This window comes from Silurus meridionalis, chromosome 16, assembly GCF_014805685.1.
Source record: "Silurus meridionalis isolate SWU-2019-XX chromosome 16, ASM1480568v1, whole genome shotgun sequence".
NCBI classification, from domain to species: domain Eukaryota; kingdom Metazoa; phylum Chordata; class Actinopteri; order Siluriformes; family Siluridae; genus Silurus; species Silurus meridionalis.
Genome location: NC_060899.1, coordinates 1,179,789 through 1,205,000, shown reverse-complemented (window position 1 = coordinate 1,205,000; position 25,212 = coordinate 1,179,789). Strand labels below are relative to the sequence as shown.

At 39.7% G+C, this 25,212-nt stretch overlaps 1 protein-coding gene across 1 annotated transcript in view; it reads right to left on the bottom strand.

The window, feature by feature from the left end:
* Window positions 1-24,601, bottom strand: part of slc9a8 (solute carrier family 9 member 8) — a 34,487-nt gene extending 9,886 nt beyond the window's left edge. Inside the window, exons 1-7 of the mRNA XM_046869779.1 lie at window positions 24,268-24,601; window positions 16,157-16,335; window positions 11,707-11,787; window positions 9,097-9,155; window positions 4,137-4,220; window positions 3,909-4,010; window positions 93-127 (exon numbers count right to left, since the gene is read on the bottom strand). Of these exons, the coding sequence (XP_046725735.1) occupies window positions 93-127; window positions 3,909-4,010; window positions 4,137-4,220; window positions 9,097-9,155; window positions 11,707-11,787; window positions 16,157-16,335; window positions 24,268-24,500 (773 nt within the window). The 5' untranslated portion in view covers window positions 24,501-24,601. The remainder of the gene's footprint in view (window positions 1-92; window positions 128-3,908; window positions 4,011-4,136; window positions 4,221-9,096; window positions 9,156-11,706; window positions 11,788-16,156; window positions 16,336-24,267) is intronic.
* Window positions 24,602-25,212: the final 611 nt, after the last annotated feature.

The following is a 25,212-nucleotide window of genomic DNA, read 5'->3' as shown; positions in this document are numbered from 1 at the left end:
TCACCAGGTGTGTGTCTGAGTCCATATATAAGCAGATAACACAATGCTAATCAAATAACACCATGATTTAGAGTAAATAATAAACGACTCACCTGTCTGTCATGGTCATCTTGTAAATAACATCTGCCTGTGTAAAGAGGATATGTATAGATAAATATTATATATACAAACACACACACACACACACACACACACACACACACACACACACACACACACACACACACACACGACTTTCTCAAAACTGTCACTGATTCATTCCAGTAAAGTAAAAGATAATTTCTCAAGAAGCATTTCCAGTGTTTATGTCTCATTAATCTTCCAGGAACTCGTATTTCCCGATTAACTGCTGTTTAATTCAAACAGAAAAGTCTGTGTGTGTGTGTGTGTGTGTGTGTGTGTACCAAATCCTGTCCTGTCCTGAGTGAATAAAGATATTTTACATTTAACAAGTATTATATTATTTCTGCAAAGGAAACAAGAAACACCACTCAGGAAGGAGTGATGAATTATTCACTCTCTCTCACACACACACACACACACACACACACACACACACACATACACACACAGAGGAACTAAGTTAATGGGCAAAACACTGCAAGGTGAAAATACGTGTGAGTGTCTTGTGCAATAATACATGTCTAATGTCACCTCCTTATTATTACTGCCTATAAGCGCTAGCTCTTAATGTTGTACTTTCCGACATACATAGGAAACCCCCACTGTCTCTCGCTCTGGCCACCGTGTACAGACCCCCGACTTCGTGATTAATTTTAATAAAGTGCTACTTGTAGGAGATTTAAATATTCACGTAGATGATGTAAATCTAGAAATATCTTCGGTGGACAAAACATCACTAGACTCAGTAACACCCCACGGAGCAGACGTCACTGATATAGATATTTTACCTCAGAGTGATGACATCACAGACCATTATCTCATACTCTACACACTACCGGTAGAGCAGATTAGCTGCGTCTCACCACGTTATCGACTTGGTAGGTCTTTTGTCCCAACCACTAAGAACAGATTCATTAATAACCTGCCTGATTTATCTGAATTTCTCACTAAACCCCCACATTTGAATGATCTTGATGAAACGGCTAACAACATAGACACTATCTTCACTAGCACATTAGACACTGCTGCCCCATCCGGTTAAAAACGTTTAGAGAAAAAAAAACACCTGCACCATGGTATAATATAATCTGGAGAGAAAATGGAGAAAAACTAAATTGGAGGTATTGTTTATAAAGACAGTATGCTGAGCAAACAAACAAAACAACAAAAACAATCCCAGGTTCCTTTTCAGTACAGCAGCTCAATTACCTACAAATCAGGGATCTGAAAAATGTGTTCCATCACAGTTTAGTAGTGACGACTTTATACATTTCTTCACTGAAAACAATTTAAGTATTAGAAAAACAATTGTCGAGATCCAACCTCTGAGATTATCTCCTGATCCAGTCTCACCTGAAACTCCACATCTACACTGTTTTACATGTACAGGACAGGAAGAGCTGCATGATCTTATCACCAAAACCAAACCAACAACATGTCAGTTAGATCCCATTCCAACTAATCTACTGAAGGAAGTGTTCCATACAGCTGGTGAGCCTCTTCTCAATATTATTAACTCCTCACTATCTTTAGGTCACGTCCTTAAACCCCTCAAGGTAGCAGTTATTATGCCCCTCATTTAGAAACCTAATTTAGATCCAAACACACCATCAAATTACAGACCCATTTCAAATCTCCCATTTATATGATTTTAGAAAAGATTGTCGCTGCCCAGTTCTGTTCTGAGAACAAGATCTTTGAAGAGTTTCAGTCAGGTTTTAGGCCCTATCATAGCACAGAAATTGCTCTAGTTATAATCACTAATAAACTGTTTTTAGGTTCAGACCAAGGATTTATCTCGCTGTTAGTTTCACTACATCTTAGTGCTGGATTCAACACTATAGATCATGATCTCCTCCTGGATCGCTTACAAAATTACACTGGCATTCAGAAACAGGCAGGTTGAGCTGGTTTAAATCCTACCTGTCTGATCGTTACCATTTCATAGACTTAAATGAAGAGCTATCCAGGTTAATGCAAGTAAATTATGGGGTGCCACAAGGTTCAGTTCTAGGACCCCTGCTTTTCACAATATACATGTTTCCCTTAGGAAATATTATTGGGCATAGAATTAGCTTCCACTGTTACGCTGATGATATCCAGCTATATATATCATTAAAACCAGACGATATGCTTAATTAGCTCAAATAACTGAGTGTGTTAAAGAAATAAAAGACTGGATGACCCATAACTTTCTATTATTAAATTCTGATAAGATGGAGATTTACCAGTACACAGAAGCTCCAGCATCTCAACGTGCATTTAGAAGTATGTTCTGTAACCACTAGTTCAACAGTAAAAGACCTGGGAGTTATTTTAGAGCAACTTGTCTTTTAAAAATCATATCAACCAAGTTACAAAAACAGCTTCTTCCACCTTAGAAATAAGGTGCTGCTTCTCTTTCTCTACCCATCCTGAGGCATCCTGAGGTTGCTCCAGCTCCAGTCATGTCCCACCTCATGAAGATTATGGACCTTCATATAGTAGATGCCCGCAAACATCCTGGACCATCTAGAGACGTACCAGCGCCATTTGGATCCCACGTCATGTGGAGTTTGGACACTAAAGCTCTTTGAGTGTTTAAAGGCATGGAAAAACTGGTGTTGGATCTGTGATGATCTTATGGTTATTTTATAAGTTGCTCAGTAGCTCCTGGTTTTATAATCTCATCTGACTGTATAAGACCATCATAAGATCATCACTCACTCCAGTGCTCATGTTAGTTCTCACTCTCCAGTGTTCTGTAGTGTTTAAAGACTATAATCACACTCTTGATGTCACCCAAATGAGGATGAGGTTCTGCTTTTGAGTCTGGTTCCTCTCAAGGTTTCTTCCTCATAACATCTAAGGGAGTTTTTCCTTCACCACAGTCACCCCAGACTTCATCATCAGGGATAAACACACACCACTTTTATTCTTAAATTCTGTAAAGCTGCTATGAGACAATGTCCATTGTAAAAAACGAAACTAAAATGAATCAGTCATTGTATAGTCTAAATTCATCGTATCATTTAAATTCTAAATATCATTTATATATTTACTTTAAAACTGTTCTGATATAAATGTATAAAAGGTGAGAAAAAACACCCAAAAAATATTAACTATTTTTTTCCTTTTGAAACATTTACAGTATAATTAAAGAAAAAAAAAGAAAAGAAAAGAAAAGAAAAGAAGAGAAAAGAAAAGAAAAGAAAAGAAAAGAAAAGAAAAGAAGGGAAAAGAAAGATTGCTCAGGACTCATGTTTATCAGGAGCTTTACTGTCATGGGAACCTTTATGTACACACACACACACACACACACACACACACACACACACACACACACACACACACACACACTACAAACATTACACACATGGACACACATTAGGATACAATACACGTTTGTGTATTCAGGTATACAGTTACTGCCATTAACCACCTGCTGCGGTGCGTATGTATTGGCACCCCTTCTCCATCATTCAGTGGAAAAGGACCTCCACTGAGCAAACCATTCTGTGCATCATTTACTAACTTTCTATACTTTCTTACACACACACACATCACTTCCTGTTCAGCACTTACAGATTATTCATATCAGAGCTAAACATTTATTGAAATAACATTTACAGCATAAATAATGACAAAGAAAGAAAGAAAGAAAGAAAGAAAGAAAGAAAGAAAGAGGAAGGAATAGAGGGAAGGAGTAAAGGAAGTATGGAAAGAGGAAATAATGGAATGAAGGAGAGAAAGTATGAACGCACACTAAATTAATGAACACAGATTAGAGGAGCAGGAAGTGGTACCTGTCCCAGGAAGTAGATCCCACCCCCGACAATGAAGGCGGATATGGCGGTCCCGATGACGGCAAATAAGGTGATGGAGCCGATGTTCTGAAAGAAGTTTCCCTAAAGGCAGATAAAGAAAGAGAGAGAGAGAGAGAGAGAGAGAGAGAGAGACAGAAACGTGTGAAGGACATTCACTTCTTCTCCTGCTTTAACTCAGACACTTAACACGTCATTACCAGGACTTACTTTATGAAGCGAATATCCTGATTCAAAGATGATGGGAGGCAGCAGGAGGAGGAAGAACATGTTGGGTTTGAACATCTCCTCTTCCTTAGATGAAGAAGAAGAGTGGAAAAAAGAGAAGGAAACATCAATGACAGTTTAAACTTGCTAAGAAATGACCATGGTATAAAGTAATAATTCATAGTTTTGTATGAGGACATTTGGTCCCCACCAAGATATAAACACACATGCGTGCGCACACACACCCACACACACACACACACGAATATTTTCCGCATTTTGTTCCATTTGCCACCGACAGCTTGTAGTTATTAGCGCAGAACCCATACGAACGTCCATGTGGTGTATAAAATTGGCCTGAAGAGACGTCCATCTGTGAGGACACACTTCTCTCTCTCTCACACACACACACACACACACACACACACACACACACCTACTCTCACAACCACAGATACTCACTACAATTCAACAAAATGTGGGCGGGGCTTATATAAACCAGCACTGATTACCGTTTCCCATTTCTCTCGTCTTTTTACACAATATGATCATGAAGTTCTGCATGTTCAGGAAGGGATTTAAAGTAATGGCACCCTTCCGTCTCACACTTGCTCCATATTTCGTTATATAAGCAACATTTCTTTTGACACAGTCATGAGGAAATACACGCATTACAGTCGATTACAGGAAATTACGGACCTCACATAACGGACTGGAAATGGTCATAGGAACTCAATCAGGGTCTGAAATGTCCTAATAAGCCCTGTGATATGCACCACCCACCCACACCCACACCCACACCCACACCCACACACACACACCTCAGGAGTCTGGGAGGATGTCCAAGTTCATCGAACGCCAACAGTGATTTCATTAGAATCCCATGACGGCTCAGGGAATGAAGTCTGCAGCCGGTTGTTTATTTATTTACTATATTTATTGCCACTGCACTGTCTGATTGTGGATTCTGATTGGTCAGAAGGTTGCTGATTCATTTTTTATATTATTTTTCTTATTTTCTTTGTAATGAGTAACGTGTTTGTGTAGCGTTTAAGTAAAACGTCTCCAGTGTCAGAGCTGTCGAATAGCCAAAAGAAAACTATAAATAAATAAAAAAATGTATCCTTACATAATTTGATACAGTATTAGCATTAGCATTCGAAGCAAACTAGCAAACCCTGGCTGTATCACCACCTAGGTTGTCTAGCTAACTCAATTTAATTTGATATTTAATGATGCTAGCTAGCTAGCTCCATTTCAGATTAAAGGCATGTTTATGCTAGTTAGCTAGCCTCATATTCCTCTACCTATTGTACATTGAGTAAATGAAAGAAATGGCTGCATGTTATCATGTGACCTTTAATGCCCACGTGAGGAAAAGAAGACGTGGCTTATCATGTTACCAACAATAATTCAGAAAAAACACATTGGGGTGCACAAATTTTTGCACTGCATTGAGACATGTTTTTTCAGTGAAAAATCCTCCATTAGCATGAAGAACAGCTTTATTGTACAATGTGTGTACAATATCTGCACTTCCTCAGGTCACGGACCTCATAATGACGTTACAGGAATCAGTGTGTGTGTGTGTGTGTGTGTGTGTGTGTGTGTGTGTGTGTGTGTGTGTGTGTGTGTGTGTGTATGTATGTGTGTGTGTATTGGAAGGAGGTGTAGTTGTAAAACATTGTATGATGGCTTTTCCACAGAAAGGTGTGATGGAGCTGAGCTAAGGAACAGCCGTCTGGTTTGGGACTCAGTGTTGGTTTGAGTGTTTTAGTGAACTGAGATGATTGGATGCTGTCATCCAGCTCACAGATTTACTCAAGTTTGCATCTTATATCCCAGTTATCCTTCATGCCTGTGTTCCCTTCTGGCTCTTCCTTTAAGTTATGCTGCTTTAACTAATCTTACCAAAGTTCTCTTCCAATTGGAAACCACTCGGTGAACTTGAGGACGGTTCTCCACATGGAGAACCTAAAGATCCATGAGGTTACTGTGAACGGTTCCAGAGTACTTGAAGATTGGACTGTAATGAATATAAACAGTTTGCTACAATTGTCTAAGAACAGATCTAAGAGTGTGAGAAAATATCGATACAAGTATCGCATCACGATACTTTGTTCGGCGATACTGTATCGGTTCTCACAAAAACGCAATACCGATATTTAAAACATTTATACAAGATTCATGGCGGTTGTTTCATTTTGAGTTTATTTCCCGACTGTATTCTTACTCTTTATTCAGTGTAGCTTTTAGATGTAAAACATTAGTTAGCGCTCAGAACATGCTTCTACTACTGGACTAATGGTAATAATGATAATATAATGCAATAATCATCATTATCATCATCATCAATCCCACTTCATATCTTTAATGACTATGTGCATATGTTTGAAAAAATTCGAATAAATAAATAAATAAAAAATGATGTCGGGTACATTGATACTATTTGTGTTGATGTATTGTGGTAGACTTGATGGCACTGAGGTGTGATACAGGTTCCATGGTACAGGTTGGTTTAAGGGTTTAGGGTTAGCAGTGCCCCACTGTATTCTGGTTAAATAAAAAAAATTTTGTGCTAAGGTTTGAATATGGTGGTATGTGTTTTTAATGACAGCTTTTAAAAAATCGAATTAAATCAGAGTACGACACGTAACGAAAATCTTGTTACGACTGTCCGACATTCAAACATGGAAATAGAAATAGAAATAAATAAATAAAACCAAAGTATAAAGAGTATAAAAGTATAAAGTGCAACTATAGAGTATGAAAATAGGGATAAAAAAATTAAATACATAAAAAAAATTATATCCTAGTCCTAAAATAGGTCTCAATATATCGCCTTGTTTACAGTATTGTTAAATATCGTATCGTAAGCCCTGCATCATGATGTGTATCGTATCGCCGAACACTAAACAGTTGTGCATTCAGGTGTCCACCAGTGAACAATGATAAAACTCGCATATGGAAATGAGTCTGGTTCCCTTCTGAGGTTGGTTCCTCTCAGGGTTTCTTTCTCATGAAGTCTCAGGGAGTTTTTCCGATGCCACTGTCACTGTGGATCGTTCATTAGGGATAAACTTACAGGGGCTCATTCACGATGCTAAAATGTATATCTGTAATTTATCTATGAGCTGATTTGGGATGATGTCTGTCATTAAAAGCATAAAAAATAATATCGATTTGAGTAGAATTGTGATCATGAGTCACAACTGTAGCGGATATAATACGCACCTGTCGCTTCTTTTTAGTCGAATACAAAAAAACGAATTATTATTTATACTTAATATTAGTGGTGGAACCTACACGAGATTGTTAGAATAATTTAGTGTATATTAGAGCTCGTTCGATACGGGATTTTCTTGGACGATGGCGATATTTAGAAACGTGGGCTTCAGTTTTGTCTCTAAACGGACGGCTTTAGCAGTGTAGGTGATTCTGCATGTCGAATCAGCGGTGGAGCTCATCTGAACGTTAAGGTTTTGAACTGATGGATCTAGATGATGATGATGATGACAATCACAGCGACGGTGAAAAGTTTTCTAAAGAAACAGAGCTTTTCAGAGGTTTATCTTTCTTTCTTCTGCTATCGAAAGGAGTTCGAGGGAAGGTCATAACTCATATTTCATAAACATGTCCATCTCTCACATGTCTACTTCCTGTCTATTCATCTCTCACCTCTCCCTTCTTTCTTTGATTATATTATGAGATCTGCACTGTCAGCACAGATACAAGTTTTAATTAAAAATCCTGCAGAAACTCTTCTTTTCTTCCTCTTTCTCCTTCACTCCCTCTCTCTTTCTAGTAAAAAAAAAAAGCGGATAAACGTATGAATCTGAAACTGCTCACAGCTCCTTCCCCTTCCCTTCGCCTCGCACGCTCTCGTCTCGCACCGAGATAATCACGAGACGAGGGCTGCCTCTCTGTCTGTCTCAGTCACATGGAGAACATCTGGAGTTCATTCGTGTGTGTGATAGAATGAGCTAACATCAGCTTATCTCGTTCATCTGGATGACAATGAACCACTTCAGAGAGAGGGAGAGAGAGAAAGAGAGAGGGAGAGAAAGAGAGAGAGGGAGAGAGAGAGAAAGAGAGAGACAGAGAGAGAGAGGGAGAGAGAGAGAGAGAGAGAGAGTAAATAAAGGAATGAATTGAAGGCCGGAGACAAACAAAGTCATTGGGAAGGCAGTGGAATGTAATGAGAGACAACTGAAAAGAGAGTTGAGAGACGATGAGATGAAGGGTGGCGAGTAGAAGAAGGAAAGGAGTGACCATGGAGAGAGAGAGAGAGGAGAGAGAGAGAGAGAGAGGAAAAAGATTGAATAATTGGACCAATATGAATAACACCTGTACAACAAACACACACACACACACACACACCTAATACGCAATCTGTACACACATTGAATACACATACAAACACACACCAACATACACACTATATATATATATATATATATATATATATATATATATATATATATATATATATATATATATATATATATATATACACACACACACACACACACACACACACACACACACACACACACACACACACACACACACTACACAAACCGTACACACATTAAATACACATACAAACACACCTTATACACACATCTAATACACAGTTATTTTCTCTGGATTCAGCAGCATTTCACAGACGTGTTTCCACTACAGCAATCAGGTCATGTGAAGTCGGACTTTAGACTGTAATTGTGATTTGGATCCAAATCCTGGAGATTGAAACACAAATCCGATGTCTCAACATCCTACTTTGTCTCAACACCGTGTCTAATCCCCTTTACTGCAACACTCGTGTCGCAAAAAAAAAAAGTCATCTGTAACGAGTGTCTGTAACACACCCTGATGATCACACACACACACACACACACACACACACACACACACACACACACACACACACACACACACACACACACACGGTGTCTAATACCTTCCAGTTCGCCAGCTCCTGAGTCTCGATGATCTTTATAACAGCTCCCATCAGGATTCCTGCCAAACAGAGGAGCTGGTTTATAAACAACCAACCATCCAATCAATCTATCAATTAATCAATTATCAATAAAACAAAATCAATTAATCAATCGTCACACTTTGAAACGCTCTGAAAATCTCCATGTCTCCAAGGCAACAGTTGAGTCAAGTTTAGTTTTTTCTTCCCCCCAGAAACCCGTTGCGCTGAGATTTTCCCACCTGAGCGTCTGTAGAATTCTACACAGCATGGTGCACACCACAAAAAACATCGAGCACTGAGTGAGGGAAGGTTCTGTGGGTGGGGACGGCGTGATAACGAGCGAGAGGTCAGAGCTGACAGGACAGATAAAGTAACTCTTACAAACCCTCGTTACAGAGGCCATTACCAGAAAAGCACAGAAACTCGAGGTGGATGAGTTACAACAGCAGAAGACCAAACAGACAGACAGACAGACATGTATACAGACAGACAGTTGAAGAGACAGTCAGACAGACATTCATACAGACATATGTGTATCCAGACAGACAGACAGTTAAAGAGACAATCAGACAGACATGTACACAGACAGATAAAAAGGCAGATAAATAGTTAAAGAGAGACAAGAACACAGACAGAAAGACAAACAGATAGTATGCAGACAGACAAAAAAGCAGATAGACAATTAGACAGACAGACACATGTACACAGACTGATGGGCAGATAGACTGTTAAAGAGAGACAGACAGACATCTACACAGATAGAAAGTTGCAGAGACAGACAGATGTACACAGACAGACAGATAGACAGTTAGAGAGACAGAATCATGTACTCTATAGAAACATGATGAAATATGAAGTGAGCAACATCTGAAATGCAACCACACGATTCTGTCTACACAAAGGATTTTCTGTCTACTACAGAGCATATAGAGAACACTGGGAAACAAACAGACTGGGCAGGAGAGAGAGAGAGAGAGAGAGAGAGAGAGAGAGAGAGAGAGAGAGAGAGAGAGAGAGAGAGTGAGCGAGAGAGAGAGAGAACAAGAGAGAGAGAGAGCGAGAGAGAGTGAGCGAGAGAGAGTGAGAGAGAGAGAGAGAGAGAGAGAAGAGAGAGAGAGGAAGAGGGAGTGAGCGAGAGAGGAAGAGAGAGAGAGAGAGAGAGAGAGAGAGAGAGAGAGAGAGATCCGTTACTCACATCACAGTTAATTAGAGAGAGATGACAGATGGAGGAAGATACAGAGTGGGTGACAAAACGAGAGAGGACGAGACAGCGAGGGTGAGAACGAGAGAAAGCAGACACAAAAAAAAGGGTGAAAAAAGCAGAGAGTATAAACGAGTGCAAGAGCAAGGTGGCGACAAATATATAGCAAAAGAGTGAGAAAGCGATAGAGCTGAGAGACAGCAAGAGAGAATAGAGAAAGAGGGTGAGAGAGGCAGAGAGAAAGGGTGAGACTGAAAGTATGAGAGAGAGACACAAAGAGAGGAAGAGAGAGAAAGTGAGGGATAGGTTTTTAGAACAAGGGTTCTCCGTCTGCTAGAAGCCACAAAAACAAAGAGCTCCATGTTGTTGTAAAACCCCGAATTTGTGACCCAATCAAAAACAACCCGGGGTGGGCGGTTGCTCTGTGTGTGGGCGGGGCATATCCTCCTGCTCCCCTGTCAATCACAGACACAGGAGCCAATCACAGGCTGCTGTAACCTGGACTGTATGTGGAAGAGGACAGATCGCGATTTCCTGTGGTGAGTGTGACGGATCTCCAGCGTTACAAATGACCAGACGAGATTACAAATAATGAAAGAAACACAATAAATAATGAATGAAATAAAAAAAATAAAAATAAATATATGTGTCTACGTAAAAAAATAAAATTAAAAAAATAATTATTGTGTGTGTGTATACACACACACACACACACACACACACACACACACACACACACACACACACACACACAAAACAAACATTATTTACTGAAACACAAGAAGAGGAACTTTCTGTGAATTGGCAGTCATCTGTATCGTTCAGTTCCAGAGAAGACGAGGGTGTGTGTATAGGTGTGAGTACACACCAGGAACAAGCAAGGACATGATGCTTAAACGCTAGAAGAGAAATGCAGTAAATATTACAGCATTAGTGAAGTGAACAAGTCGGACTGGTTTCAGCACCCGTTTGTGCGTGTGTGTGTGTGTATGTGTGTAAATGCTCCTCGGCCATGGTTTCACAACACTGCGTTTCCATTCATTCAACAATCACATCGTCATGCTTGAACAGGTTTTGAATCTTCTAGTTGAAACATCTTACACGAACAGTTCGGGTGTCCCAATACTTTTGACCAAAATGTTTTGACTTCCCGGGAAACGAAACATGACCGGACCGTTACAGAGCACCGAAACTGGAGACTCCCTCCTTCTTTTTTTTTTTTTTAACTGCAAATTCCCAGAGGTTCATTCATGTGCTTGATCAATCGCTCGTGGTTTCTGTGCAATGGGAGGTGTTGGTTGCGAAATCGACTGTGTGTGTTGCAAAAGTGTGTACAATCCTAAACATCAAAGTTACAAAAAAAAAATCGTTTCCTCTTTTGGTCTCACCCAGCGAAACGACAGCCACGCTCTCAGGCAGGAAGTGCAGCTTGAACCTGATCAGCAGGTGAACCAGAATGATGCAGAGTCCTGAAAAAACAAACAGGTGTAGGTGTGAGATGTTCCAGGACGTTAGTGCACGATGTGGAGGTGAAGAAGAACGGCCTGAGAGCGTTAAAATACTAGGTGTGAGCGCCTCGCACCTCGCCGTGGATTATCACCTCACACTGTACTCACTTCTAGCATTGAGGAGTTCAAGCTGTTATTGATGTTTGTGGAGCAAAACTGACCGAATGCATCAAAATAACACTTCATTACACATTTAATATTCAGAGATCACACCCAGAGAGTAAACTATATTCACTTGAGAACAGCAACATTTTACAATTTCAACAATTTTAAATAAAATGCCTGATTAAATCACACATAAAATCATATTTTATAAAAAATAAATATATAAGAAATTAAATAGAATAAATCAAATAAATGTAATACACACAATATACTGAGTAATACATTTAATTGGCACAAATTAATAAAAAAAAAAAATTAATTAAATTTGTTAGACCCCTTTTTGGTAATACAGAAGTGTACCGTAATTTCCGGACTATTAAACGCACCCATATATAAGCCGCACACACTGAATTTGACAAAGATGTTTATTTTGAACATAAATAAGCCGCAGGTGTCTACACTGAAACTAATGAACTTTACACAGGCTTTAATGAAAGACAGTGTCTGTTACACGGCTTGTATCTAAACAGTAGCCTACCAAGAAAGTGATTGTTCACTGTCTTCCTCCTTCCTTTCACAACTATTTCTCTCGAGAGTTTTTCTTTTGGCATCGTCGTGCGTTTAAAAATCACCATCGGTAAAGCTTTTCTCCCGATGCCGTGCAGCTCAGAACACAGGTGAAGTGTGTTTTCATGCCCGGTTGTTTTCAGCGTGACGAATGATTCACATTTCCTGTAGACAGTCCGAGTGAGTGGCAGGTCAAACGTCAGAGGAACAGCATCCATATTTATGATGTGGTGTGGCCCGATTCAGTGGGAGCGCATCTGATTTAATATAAAGAGTTTCATTGGTTCACCTGAACCTGTTCTGCAATTTCATTGGTCTAATGTTATGGGGCTCAGTTTTTTGGCTTGAAGTTTGTGAAACCGGGAAAAAACCCCGGAAAAATCCATAAATTAGCCGCTTCGTTGTTTAAGCCGCGGGGTTTAAAGCGTGGGAAAAAAGTAGCAGCTTATAGTCCGAAAAATACGGTATATAAGTGTGTGTGTTTTAGATTTAACATTTAATTTTCTAAAGATATGATCTACTTAACTGTTCTACTTATTACAGCAGACTTTAACAAATGTCGATATGTGGAATTGTCAGGATTTTCCACTTTTTAATAGAAATTCTTGAAGCTGGACATAAAACGCGAAAAATCCACATCTCTAGACTGTATGTATGTTTTCAATTTCAATAATAAAGAGAAAAAACACTACAGCGACAAACTTGCGGTACTCAATATGTTCTTGTGGGAACTCAGATTTGCGCACCGAACCGAAAAACCCGCACTGAAACGTTAAACAGAATACAGTGCTGTGAAAAATCCTGATTTCTTTTTTTTTTTGCATGTTTGTCGCACTTTAATGTTTCAGATCATCAAACTAATTTAAATATTAGTCAAAGAGAACACAAGTGAACACAACATGCAGTTTTTAAATGAAGGTTTTTATTATTCAGGGATAAAAGTGTTTGCCCTCCTGTTAAAACTGTGGTTTATCACACCTGAGTTGAATTTCTCTGGCCACACCCCCAGGCTTGATTACTGCCACACCTGTTCACAATCAAGAAATCTCTTAAATAAGACCTGCCTGACAAAGTGAAGTCGACCAAAAGATCCTCAAAAGCCAGACGTCATGCGGCGATCCAGAGCAATTCAGAAATAAATGAGAGTAATTGAGTAATTGAGATCCATCAGTCTGGAGAAGGTTCTAAAGCCTTTTCTAAAGCTTTGGGACTCCAGTGAACCACAGTGAGATCCATCATTCACAAATCACAAAAGATGGAACAGTGGAACAGTGGAACAGTATCCTCACATGGGTTTTCTTATCACTGCTATGCAGATGACACTCCACTAATCTTTACTTTCCCTCCATCAGATATCACAGCTTCCACTCGGATCTCAGCATGCTTGACAGACATATCTTCATGGATGAGTGCTCACCAACTAAAACTCAACCCCAGCAAAACAGAACTGCTGGTCATCCCAGGCGATTCATCTCCAGGTCAAGATCTCCTAATAACACTTCATGACTCTCTGCTCTCCTCTTCAGCCACTGCTCGTAACCTCGGGGTAACTATGGACAATGAACTGTCCTTCTTCCCACATGTCGCTAATGTTGCTTGTTCTTGTCAATTTCTTCACTACAATATCCAAAGGATTTGACCATTTCTGTCCATACAGGCTGCCCAGATGCTTGTTCAGTCTCTTGTCATTTCAAGACTGGACTACTGCAACTCTCTGCTGGCAGGTCTTCCCCTGAACGCTATCCGTCCACTGCAAATGATCCAAAACGCAGCTGCACGACTTGTGTTCAATCAGCCCAAGTTCTCCCACACCACCCCACTGTTGCGCTCCCTTCATTGGATTCCAGTAGCTGCACGTATCAGATTCAAAACACTGATGATTGCCTACAAAGCCAAAAGTGGACCAGCACCATCTTACCTCAGTGACCTCATCACATCTCGCACTGCACCACGCTGTCTGAGATCCTCCAGCACTGCTCCACTGGTACCTTCTTCTCTCAGAATGAGAGGTAAGTACACAGGCTCTTCTCTGTTCTGGCACCGAGGTGGTGGAATGAACTTCCCCTAGATGTCCTTACAGCAGAGTCCCTGACTATCTCCAAGCGACGACTGAAGACCTTCATGTTCCTGAAATACTTAAATTAGCACTTTCCAAGTTTGTAGTGTTATATTTATATTAAGTTTGTAATCCTGTGTACAGTGTAGATTTATTCATTGCTAGAGACGCAAAGCACTTTTGTACGTCTCTCTGGATGAGGGCGTCTGCTAAATGGCGCAAATGTAAATGTGGAGAACCTTCCCAGGAGTGACCAGCCAAAATTACCCCAAGAGCACAGCAACGACTTGTCCAACACTTGCTCACAAAAGACCCCACAACAATAGTCAAAGAGCAGCAGCCCCACTTGCCTCAGTGAAGGTCAGTGTTCATGACTCCACCATAAGAAAGAGACTCAGCAAAATTGGTCTGCATGGCAGAGTTTCAAGACCAAAACCTCTGCTAAGCAAAAAGAACAAAGACTCCTCTCAGTTTTTCCAGAAAACATCTGGAAGATCCCCAAGACTTTTGGGAAAATACTCTGTGGACTGCTGCTGCTGCTTCAAGACATGGAAGACTTGCTGTGACAAATGGAACCATGAATTCTGCTGTTTACCAAAAAATCCTGAAGGAGAATGTCCGGCCATCTGTTCGTGACCTCAAGCTGAAGCGAACTTGGGTTCTGATCCAAAACACACCAGAAAGGCCACCTCTGAATGGCTGAAGAAAACCAAAATGAAGACTTTAAAGTGGCCTAGTCAAAGACCAGACCTGAATCCTATTGAGATGCTGTGGCATGACCTTAAAAAGGCGGTTCCTGCTCGAAAACCCTCCAATGTGTCTGAATTACAACAATTCTGCAGAGATGAGTGGAGCACAATTCCTCCACAGCGCAGAAACAGACTCAGTGCAGGTTTTCACAAACTCTTGATTGCAGTTAACTGCAGCTGCACCCTTAGCAGCAACATTAGGTTTAGGGGGCAAACACTTTTTCACACAGGGCTATGTAGTTTTGGATTTTGTTTTCCCTCAATAATAAAAACCTTCATTTGAAAAACTGCATGTTGTGTTCCCTTGTATTAATATTTAAATTTGTTTGATGATCTGAAACATTAAAGTGTAAAAACATGCAAAGAAATCAGGAAGGGGGCCAACACTTTTTCACACCACTGTACATGCACCGCTACACCTCTACTAATGAAGCTGTTGGAGTTAAACTCCTGGTGCTGTCTTCTTCTCTGTGGCCTCGAACAGTTCATGAAAATCCTCATATTCACAACACAGAAATCCTCCATGAAGCTCAGTGAGATCATTAGGGAAAGGCTATGATATCTCTCACACTCTGGATGAAGCTGGAACTGGATGTTACTATGGTAACAGGTGTTGTTTTTACTATAGTTATGATAATGAGAAGATCGGAGATGTGTTATTGTACACTAACACGTGGTGTTTATTAGGTGGTACCTGTTACTCCATAGAGACTGAAGATCCTCAGTGGTGTCACACTGACTGGTTAATACACTTCGGCTCATGATACTGAATCTACACATTAGCATGATGTCTTAGAGGAGATGAGAGTGAGATTTGGGACACAGCCGTGCTCAGATATTCGCGTTTACGTACCGATGACTAGCAGGCTGAAGAAAATGCTCATGCCGCTCGACTGCTCCTCCTCCTGCGCCTTCACCCCCGTCTGGACCGGCAGGATGGGCTTGACCGTCGGCGGGGTCGAGGTCGTCGCCTTGGTAGTGGGGGTGGTGCTGCGTAATGTTTCGTTGCCGGTCATTTCTGTGATGTTTATTCTACGTTGAAGGCATCAGAAACACAAAAGTTCGGTTAATGAGGAAAAGGTGAGTGCAGAGTTAAAAGCACTATTAGTGCTACTGCAACTACTGTACACATCCATATTACAACAAGAAACACTACAAGGAAAGAGAAAAGATTCATGGTTACTTTAAGAAATAAAAGGTCAGTCAATCCGAAACATCTCAAGAACTTTAAACATCTCCCAAAATGCAGTCTCCAAAACCATCAAACTCTATGATGAAACAGGTTCTCGGTCAAAGGAAGACCAAAAGCTACCTCTGCTGCAGAAGAAAAGCATATTAAAATGACCAGCGTCAGGAAACACCTTCTTCTTCGTCCAGCTGCTCCCATTAGGGGGCGCCAAAGCGGATCATCCGTCTCCACACCCTCGTGTCCTCTACATCTGCCTCTTTCACCGCAACCAACTGCATCCATAAACCTACTCTTTGGTCTTTTCCTCCTTCCTGGTGTCTCCATCCTCAGCATTCTCCTACTGATATACCCCATGTCCCTCCTCTGCACATGTCCAAACCATCTCAATCTCACCTCCCTCACCTTGTCTCCAAAACGTCCTACATGTGCTGTTCCTCTAATAAACTCATTTCTAATCCTGTCCATTGTCATCACTCCCAACGAACATCTAAACATCTTCAGCTCGGCTACCTCCAGCTCCACCTCCTGTCTTTTACTCAATGCCACTGTCTCTAATCCATACAACATGCTTCTTGGAGTTCAACACCCACTGTTCAGAGGAGACTGTGGAAGTCAGACCTTGATGGTCGAATTGCGGCAAAGAAATCATTACTTCAAAAGAACAACAAGGGGAAGAAACTTGCTTGAGCCAAGAAACGCAATGAATGGACATTAGATCTGGTCTGATGAGACCAAATTTAAGATTTTTGGTTCTGAGCACCGTGTCTTGGAGTGATGGACTGCTGCATCAGATGACATGGCATCCACCATCAGCCCATCTGAATCCAGGTGAGATTGGGTTTTGGGTTTGGGATGAATTGGACCCGAGAGTGAAGGGAAAGCAGCCAACAAGCACTCAACACCTCTGGGAACTCAAGATTGTTGAAAACCTATTTCAGATGACTACGTGGTCATCAAAGTAAAAGGTGGATAGTTTGAACATATTCTGGTATTACAGAATTCCATACATGTCCTTTCATAGTTTGGTATGTTTGAATGTAGGGAGATCATCTGTCTGTAAGTAGGTCTATAGGTAGCTAGATCTTTGTCTGTCTGTCTGTCTGTCTGTCTGTCTGTCTGTAGATAACTTCATCTGTAGGTATTCTGTCTGTAGATAAGTATGTATATGTGTCTGTCTGTAGGTTGTTTGGTCATACAGACAGACAGATGAAGTGTGAGATAAGAAACAAAAAAGCCTGATGAAACAAATCATTAGGAAGTGGGGAGGATTGAGGAGACTATATATTTCTTTACTCGGTGTAGTGCACTAGATAGAACCCGAGTGCCCTGTATATAGTGTATATAGTGTACAAACCCGATTCCAATAAAGTTGGGACACTGTACAAATTGTGACTAAAAAAAGGAATGCAATAATTTACAAATCTCATAAACTTAGATTTTATTCAGAATAGAATATAGAAACATATCAAATGTTGAAAGTGAGACATTTTGAAATGTCATGCCAAATATTGGCTCATTTTGGATTTCATGAGAGCTACACATTCTAAAAAAGTTGGGACAGGTAGCAATAAGAGGCCGGAAAAGTGAAATGTACATATAAGGAACAGCTGGAGGAGCAATTTGCAACTTATTAGATCAACTGGCAACATAATTGGGTATAAAAAGAGCCTCTCAGAGTGGCAGTGTCTCTCAGAAGTCAAGATGGGCAGAGGATCACCAGTTCCCCCAATGCGGCGGTGAGAAATAGTGGAGCAATATCAGAAAGGATTTTCTCAGAGAAAAACTGCAAAGAGTTTGAAGTTCTCATCATCTACAGTGCATCATATCATCCAAAGATTCAGAGAATCTAGAACAATCTCTGTGCGTTAGGGTGAAGGCTGGAAAACCATACTGGATGCCGTGATCTTCAGGCCCTTAGACGCCACTGCATCACATACAGGAATGCTACTGTGATGGAAATCACAACATGGGCTCAGGAATACTTCCAGAAAACATTGTCGGTGAACACAATCCACCGTGCCATTCGCCATCGCCGACTAAAACTCTATAGGTCAAAAAAGAAGCCGTATCTAAACATGATCCAGAAGCTCAGGCGTTTTCTCTGGGCCAGGGCTCATTTAAAATGCACTGTGGCAAAGTGGAAAACTGTTCTGTAATCAGACGAATCAAAATTTGAAGTTCTTTTTGGAAAACTGGGACGCCATGTCATCCGGACTAAAGAGGACAAGGACAACCCAAGTTGTTCTCAGCGCTCAGTTCAGAAGCCTGCATCTTTGATGGTATGAGTTGCATGAGTGCGTGTGGCATGGGCAGCTGCACATCTGGAAAGGCATCATCAATGCTGAAAGGTATATCCAAGTTCTAGAATAACATATGCTCCCATCCAGACGTCGTCTCTTTCAGGGAAGACCTTGCATTTTCCAACATGACAATACCAGACCACATACTGCATCAATTACAACATCATGGCTGTGTAGAAGAAGAATCCTGAAATATTGAAGGCGCTCGTAGTAGGTAGTCCCCACAAGTAGGTAACCCCCTTAAAGTCAGTAACTCTTAGTGTTATTTAGAAAGTCCTATTTATACTCTCTTACTTTAAATAAACTCATTGATTTTAAACTGGGAGATTAGTAATGTGCCTCAAACCCATCTCTGTAGTAATCTCTTACAGACACAGACGTTCCTATCCACAGAACAGATGTCACATCGCCAGTAACCTCATCTACCCTTCCCTGTTGTCTCAATTTCAAACAGCGGTGGTAGGTGGGCTCTGGAATTGTCAGTCTGCTGTAAGGAAAGCTGTCTTTATCACAGGCTTGGCTTCCCACTACACCTTTGACTTTCTGGCACTAACTGAGACCTGGATATCCCCACAGAACACTGCTACACCAGCTGCTCTGTCTTCTGCCTATGCTTTCTCTCATTCACCAAGAGAAACTGGTAGAGGTGGTGGTACAGGTCTACTTTTATCATGAAGATGGTGTTTCACACCTCTCCCTTTGTCTCATTTAACCATGTCTTCTTTTGAATTTCATGCAGTTTCAGTTACCTCTCCAATCAACCTTTTCATCATTGTCATCTACCGCCCTCCTGGTCCCCTTGGGGACTTTCTAGAAGAGATGGACACGCTCCTCAGTACTTTCCCCTCTGATGGCACCCCTCTGACAGTTCTTGGTGACTTCAACCTCCCATCCGACAAACTTCAGTCATCTTGCCTCTTGCCTTTTCTGAATACCTTCTCCTTGACATTTAACAGCTGCCCTCCAACACACAAGGGAGGAAATGTCCTGGACCTGGTTTTTACCCGCCTACTCCAGCTACAGACATGACTGCCACTCCACTTCCAATCTCTGATCATCACCTGGTTTCCTTTTAATCACTCTTCCTATTCAACCTAAAAATAATTTACATGTCTCTCTTATCCGTCCTAACCTTCACTCTATCTCTCCCTCCTCTGTAACTTCATGTACTCTTTCATCTCTTCCTGACCCCGTCCGCTTTTCCTTTCTACCCTTAGACGTTGCTACGGACTCCTTCCTCTCATCTCTTTCCTCAACCATGGACCTCCTTTGTCCCTTGACTACAAGACCGAAGAAGACTTCTTGTCCCACACCGTGGCTGTCAGAAGTTTTGCGCAGTAATAAACGAGAACTTCGATCTGCAGAGAGGAAGTGGAAAAAATCACAACTTGATGTAGACCTCTCATCTTACTGTGCACTCCTGACCAAATTTTCTTTGGAGGTGACTTCTGCCAAAACTGCCTTCTACAAGGAAAAGCTTGAGGCCTCTGCACAAGATCCTCGTAAGCTTCACAACATCTTCTCTTCTCTACTAAACCCCTGCTGCACCTGCTCCATCCTCCTGACTGCTAATGACTTTGCCTCCTTCTATGATGAGAAGATTAGGAAAATCTGCCGGACCTTCACTTCCCCTCCAACAATGATTACAGAACACAGCCAACAATCCATTACGTCTCTGTCAAGCTTCTCAACCTTAACAGAAGATGAGATACTGCAAGTCATCCGATCCTGCAATCCCACCACCTGTCCTCTGGATCCAATCCCTTCAACTACGCTCCAGACCATCACGCAAGATCTCCTGCCCTTCATCTCCACAATCATCAATGGGTCATTAACATCTGGCTATGTACCAACTACCTTCAAGCAAGCAAGGGTCATTCCTATCTTGAAGAAACCTGCTCTGGATCCATCAGACATCAACAACTACAGACCGGTATCACTCCTTTCCTTTCTTTCTAAATCTCTGAACGCACTGTTTTAACCAACTGTCTGTCTATCTCTCACAGAACAACCTCCACGATCCGAACCAGTCTGGGTTCAAAGCGGCACATTCCACAGAGACGGCCCTATTGGCTGTTTCTGAGAAACTACATGCTGCTCGGTCAGCCAAGCTGTCATCTGTACTTATCTTTCTGGACCTTTCAGCAGCATTTGACACAGTCAACCACAAGACACTTTTGTCAACCCTCAAGAGCCTTGGTATCTGGAACAGCATGGGAATGGTTTGCTTCCTACCTGGAAGGTCGCTCATACCAGGTAACATGGAGGGATCCACATCTGCCCCATGCAGACTCACCACTGGTGTCCCACAAGGCTCTGTACTTGGTCCCCTCCTTTTCTCCCTCTATACCCACTCCATTGGTGAAGTCATATCCTCACATGGGTTTTCTTATCACTGCTATGCAGATGACACTCAACTCATCTTTTCTTTCCTCCATCAGATACCACAGCTTCCGCCGGATCTCAGCATGCTTGTCAGACATATCTTTATGGATGAGTGCTCACCAACTTAAACTCAACCCCAGCAAAACAGAACTGCTGGTCATCCCAGGTGATTCATCTCCAGGTCAAGATCTACAAATAACACTTCATGACTCTCTGCTCTCCCTTCAGCCACTGCTCGTAACCTTGGGGTAACTATGGACAATGAACTGTCTTTTTCCCACATGTCGCTAATGTTGCTCGTTCTTGTCGATTTCTTCTCTATAACATCCGAAGGATTCGACCATTTCTGTCCATACAGGCTGCCCAGGTGCTTGTTCAGTCTCTTGTCATTTCAAGACTGACTACTGCAACTCTCTGCTGGCAGGTCTTCCCTGAACGCTATTCGTCCACTGCAAATGATCCAAAATGCAGCTGCACGACTTGTGTTCAATCAGCCCAAGTTTTCCCACACCACCCCACTGCTGCGCTCCCTTCACTGGCTTCCAGTAGCTGCACGTATCAGATTCAAAACACTGATGCTTGCCTACAAGGCCAAAAATGGACCAGCACCATCTTACCTCAGTGACCTCATCACATCTCGCACTGCACCACGCTGTCTGAGATCCTCCAGCACTGCTCCACTGGTACCACCTTCTCTCAGAATGAGAGGTAAGTACAATTCAAGGCTCTTCTCTGTTCTGGCACCAAGGTGGTGGAATGAACTTCCCCTAGATGTCCGTACAGCAGAGTCCCTGATTATCTTTAAGCGACGACTGAAGACCTACCTCTTCCTAAAATACCTACATTAGCACTTTCCAAGTTTGTAGAATTCGAGTTATAGTTATATTGAGTTTGTAATCTTGCGTACCAGTGTAGATTTATTCACTACTAGAGATTTAAAGCACATTTGTACGTCGCTCTGGATAAGGGCGTCTGCTAAATGCCGCAAATGTAATGTAAATGTATAGTGTATATGGAGTATGGTGTATATAGAGTATATAGTGTATATAAAGTATGGTGTATATAGTGTATATGGAGTATATAGTGTATATAGTGTATATGGAGTATATAAAGTATGGTGTATATGGAGTATATAGTGTATATAGTGTATATGGAGTATATAGTGTATATGGAGTATATAGTGTATATAAAGTATGGTGTATATGGAGTATATAGTGTATATAAAGTATGGTGCATATGGAGTATATAGTGTATATGGAGTATATAGTGCATATGGAGTATATAGTGTATAGGGTGTATATGGAGTATATAGTGTATATGGAGTATATAGTGTATATGGAGTATATAGTGTATATAAAGTATGGTGTATATGGAGTATATAGTGTATATAGTGTATATAGTGTATGGAGTATATAGTGTATATAGTGTATATGTGTATATAGTGTATATAAAGTATGTGTATATAGTGTATGGAGTATATAGTATATATGGAGTATATAGTGCATATAAAGTATGGTGTATATGGAGTATATAGTGTATATGGAGTATATAGTGAATATGGAGTATATAGTGTATATAAAGTATGGTGTATATGGAGTATATAGTGTATATAAAGTATGGTGTATATAGTGTATATGGAGTATATAGTGTATATGGAGTATATAAAGTATGGTGTATATAGTGTATATGGAGTATATAGTGTATATAAAGTATGGTGTATATAGTGTATATGGAGTATATAGTGTATATGGAGTATATAAAGTATGGTGTATATAGTGTATATGGAGTATATAGTGTATATAAAGTATAATTGTATATAGTGTATATGGAGTATATATAGTGTATATGGTATATAGTGTATATGGAGTATATATAGTGTATAGGTGTATATAGTGTATATAGTGTATATATAGTATATAAAGTATATGGTGTATATAATTATATAGTGTATATAGGTATATAGTGTATATGGATATATAAAGTATGGTATATAGTGTATATGGAGTATATAGTATATAGTATATAGTGTATATATATATAGTATATAAAGTATGGAGTATATAGTGTATATGTATATAGTGTATATATATATATATATATAGTGTATATGAGTATATAGTATGGTGTATATAGTGTATATGGAGTATATAGTATAGTGTATATAGTATATATATAGTATATGGAGTATATATATATATATGGAGTATATAGTGAATATGGAGTATATAGTATATAGTGTATGGAGTATATAATTATATAGTGTATATGGAGTATATAGTGTATAGGGTGTATATGGATATAGTGTATATGGTGTATATAGTATATGGAGTATATAAAGTATGGTGTATATAGTGTATATGGAGTATATAGTGTATATAGTATATGGATATAGTGTATATATGTATATATAGTGTATATGGATATATAAAGTATATAGTGTATATAGTGTATATGGAGTATATAAAGTATGGTGTATATAGTATATAGTGTATAGTGTATATAGTGTATGGAGTATATAGTATGGTGTATATAGTGTATATGGAGTATATAAAGTATATGTATATAGTATATATATATAAAGTATATAGTGTATATGGTGTATATGGAGTATATAATTATATAGTGTATATGGAGTATATAGTGTATATGGAGTATATAAAGTATGGTGTATATAATTATATATAGTGTATATAATTATTATATAGTGTATATGGAGTATATAAATTATGGTGTATATAAAGTATATGGAGTATAGTGTATATATAGTGTATATATATGTATATGGAGTATATAGTGTATATGGAGTATATAAATTATGGTGTATATAGTATATAAGTATATAGTGTATATAAAGTATGGTGTATATATGTATATATAGTGTATATAAAGTATGGAGTATATAAATTATGGTGTATATAGTGTATATGGAGTATATAGTGTATATAGAGTATATCGTGTATATGGAGTATATAGTGTTAATGGAGTATATAAAGTATGGAGTATATAGTGTATATTATGCACTGCATGGTATTCTGAACATGTGTTTAGGTTTTTAGTTGAGTTTAATTAGCACTCAAGCTAACTACACACCTGTTATAGGGGGGTTGTGGATCTGGGTTTTCATTTTGTCCGTTTTTTTCTCCTACTCCGCTGAACGTTTGTGTTTGTTGTTGTTGTTGATGATGAATGTCCTCCTCTTCCTCCTCCTCTCTCTCTCTCCTGCCTCCTGGAAGCTCCGGCTGCGTGTCATCGCTTTTAATTTCCCACACGAGCGACAACAAAACAAGAAAATACAAAACTAAAGCCCTGTCTATCAGTTTCATCCTAAAATAACCAAATTCTGCCCATTTAAACTCCACATGCTAGGCTAATCCGCGTCGCATAGCCGCCACATCATGACTTCTTCCGCAGTCTCTTTAAGCTGCTTGGGAAATGTAGTTTTAAAAATAAAATATAAACAAAAATGATACATTTACGCAAAAACACCAAATAATATGTCTTGCTAAATTCGTTGAAATTCATATGTAGATATGTAATGTATAAAAATGATGCTTTTTGCGTTTAAGTAGGAAAAGAATACACGAACCATTTTTTAACTACATTTCCCACAATGCTAAGCGCTATGAGTTACATTTAAAGAGAAAGTGGGCGTGGTCGAAACCTGCTTCAGCTTAATGAACGTATAGAACGTTCGAGATTGTTATTTATTTATTTATTTATAAGACCCGGATGTTAATTCGATTTATAAATCTTTACACACTACAATACTTTTGCGTTTCAGTAAATATAGAAATAATTTAAATTTGGTATTCAAAATTATTCAGTCATTTGTAACTTTTTATTCAAACCTTTTCATTAAAGTAAGTTTCCCTGAGTTCACCTGAAATTTCAGGATATAAACACTCAGACACAAGTTTCACACGTTTTTCTTGTTTTCTGCATATAAAATTACTTTAATGCTCACATCTGAAATGTATATGTGTGTCTCTATATTGATCTGTTTAACATAAAAGGATTATGTCGGGTTCACCATGC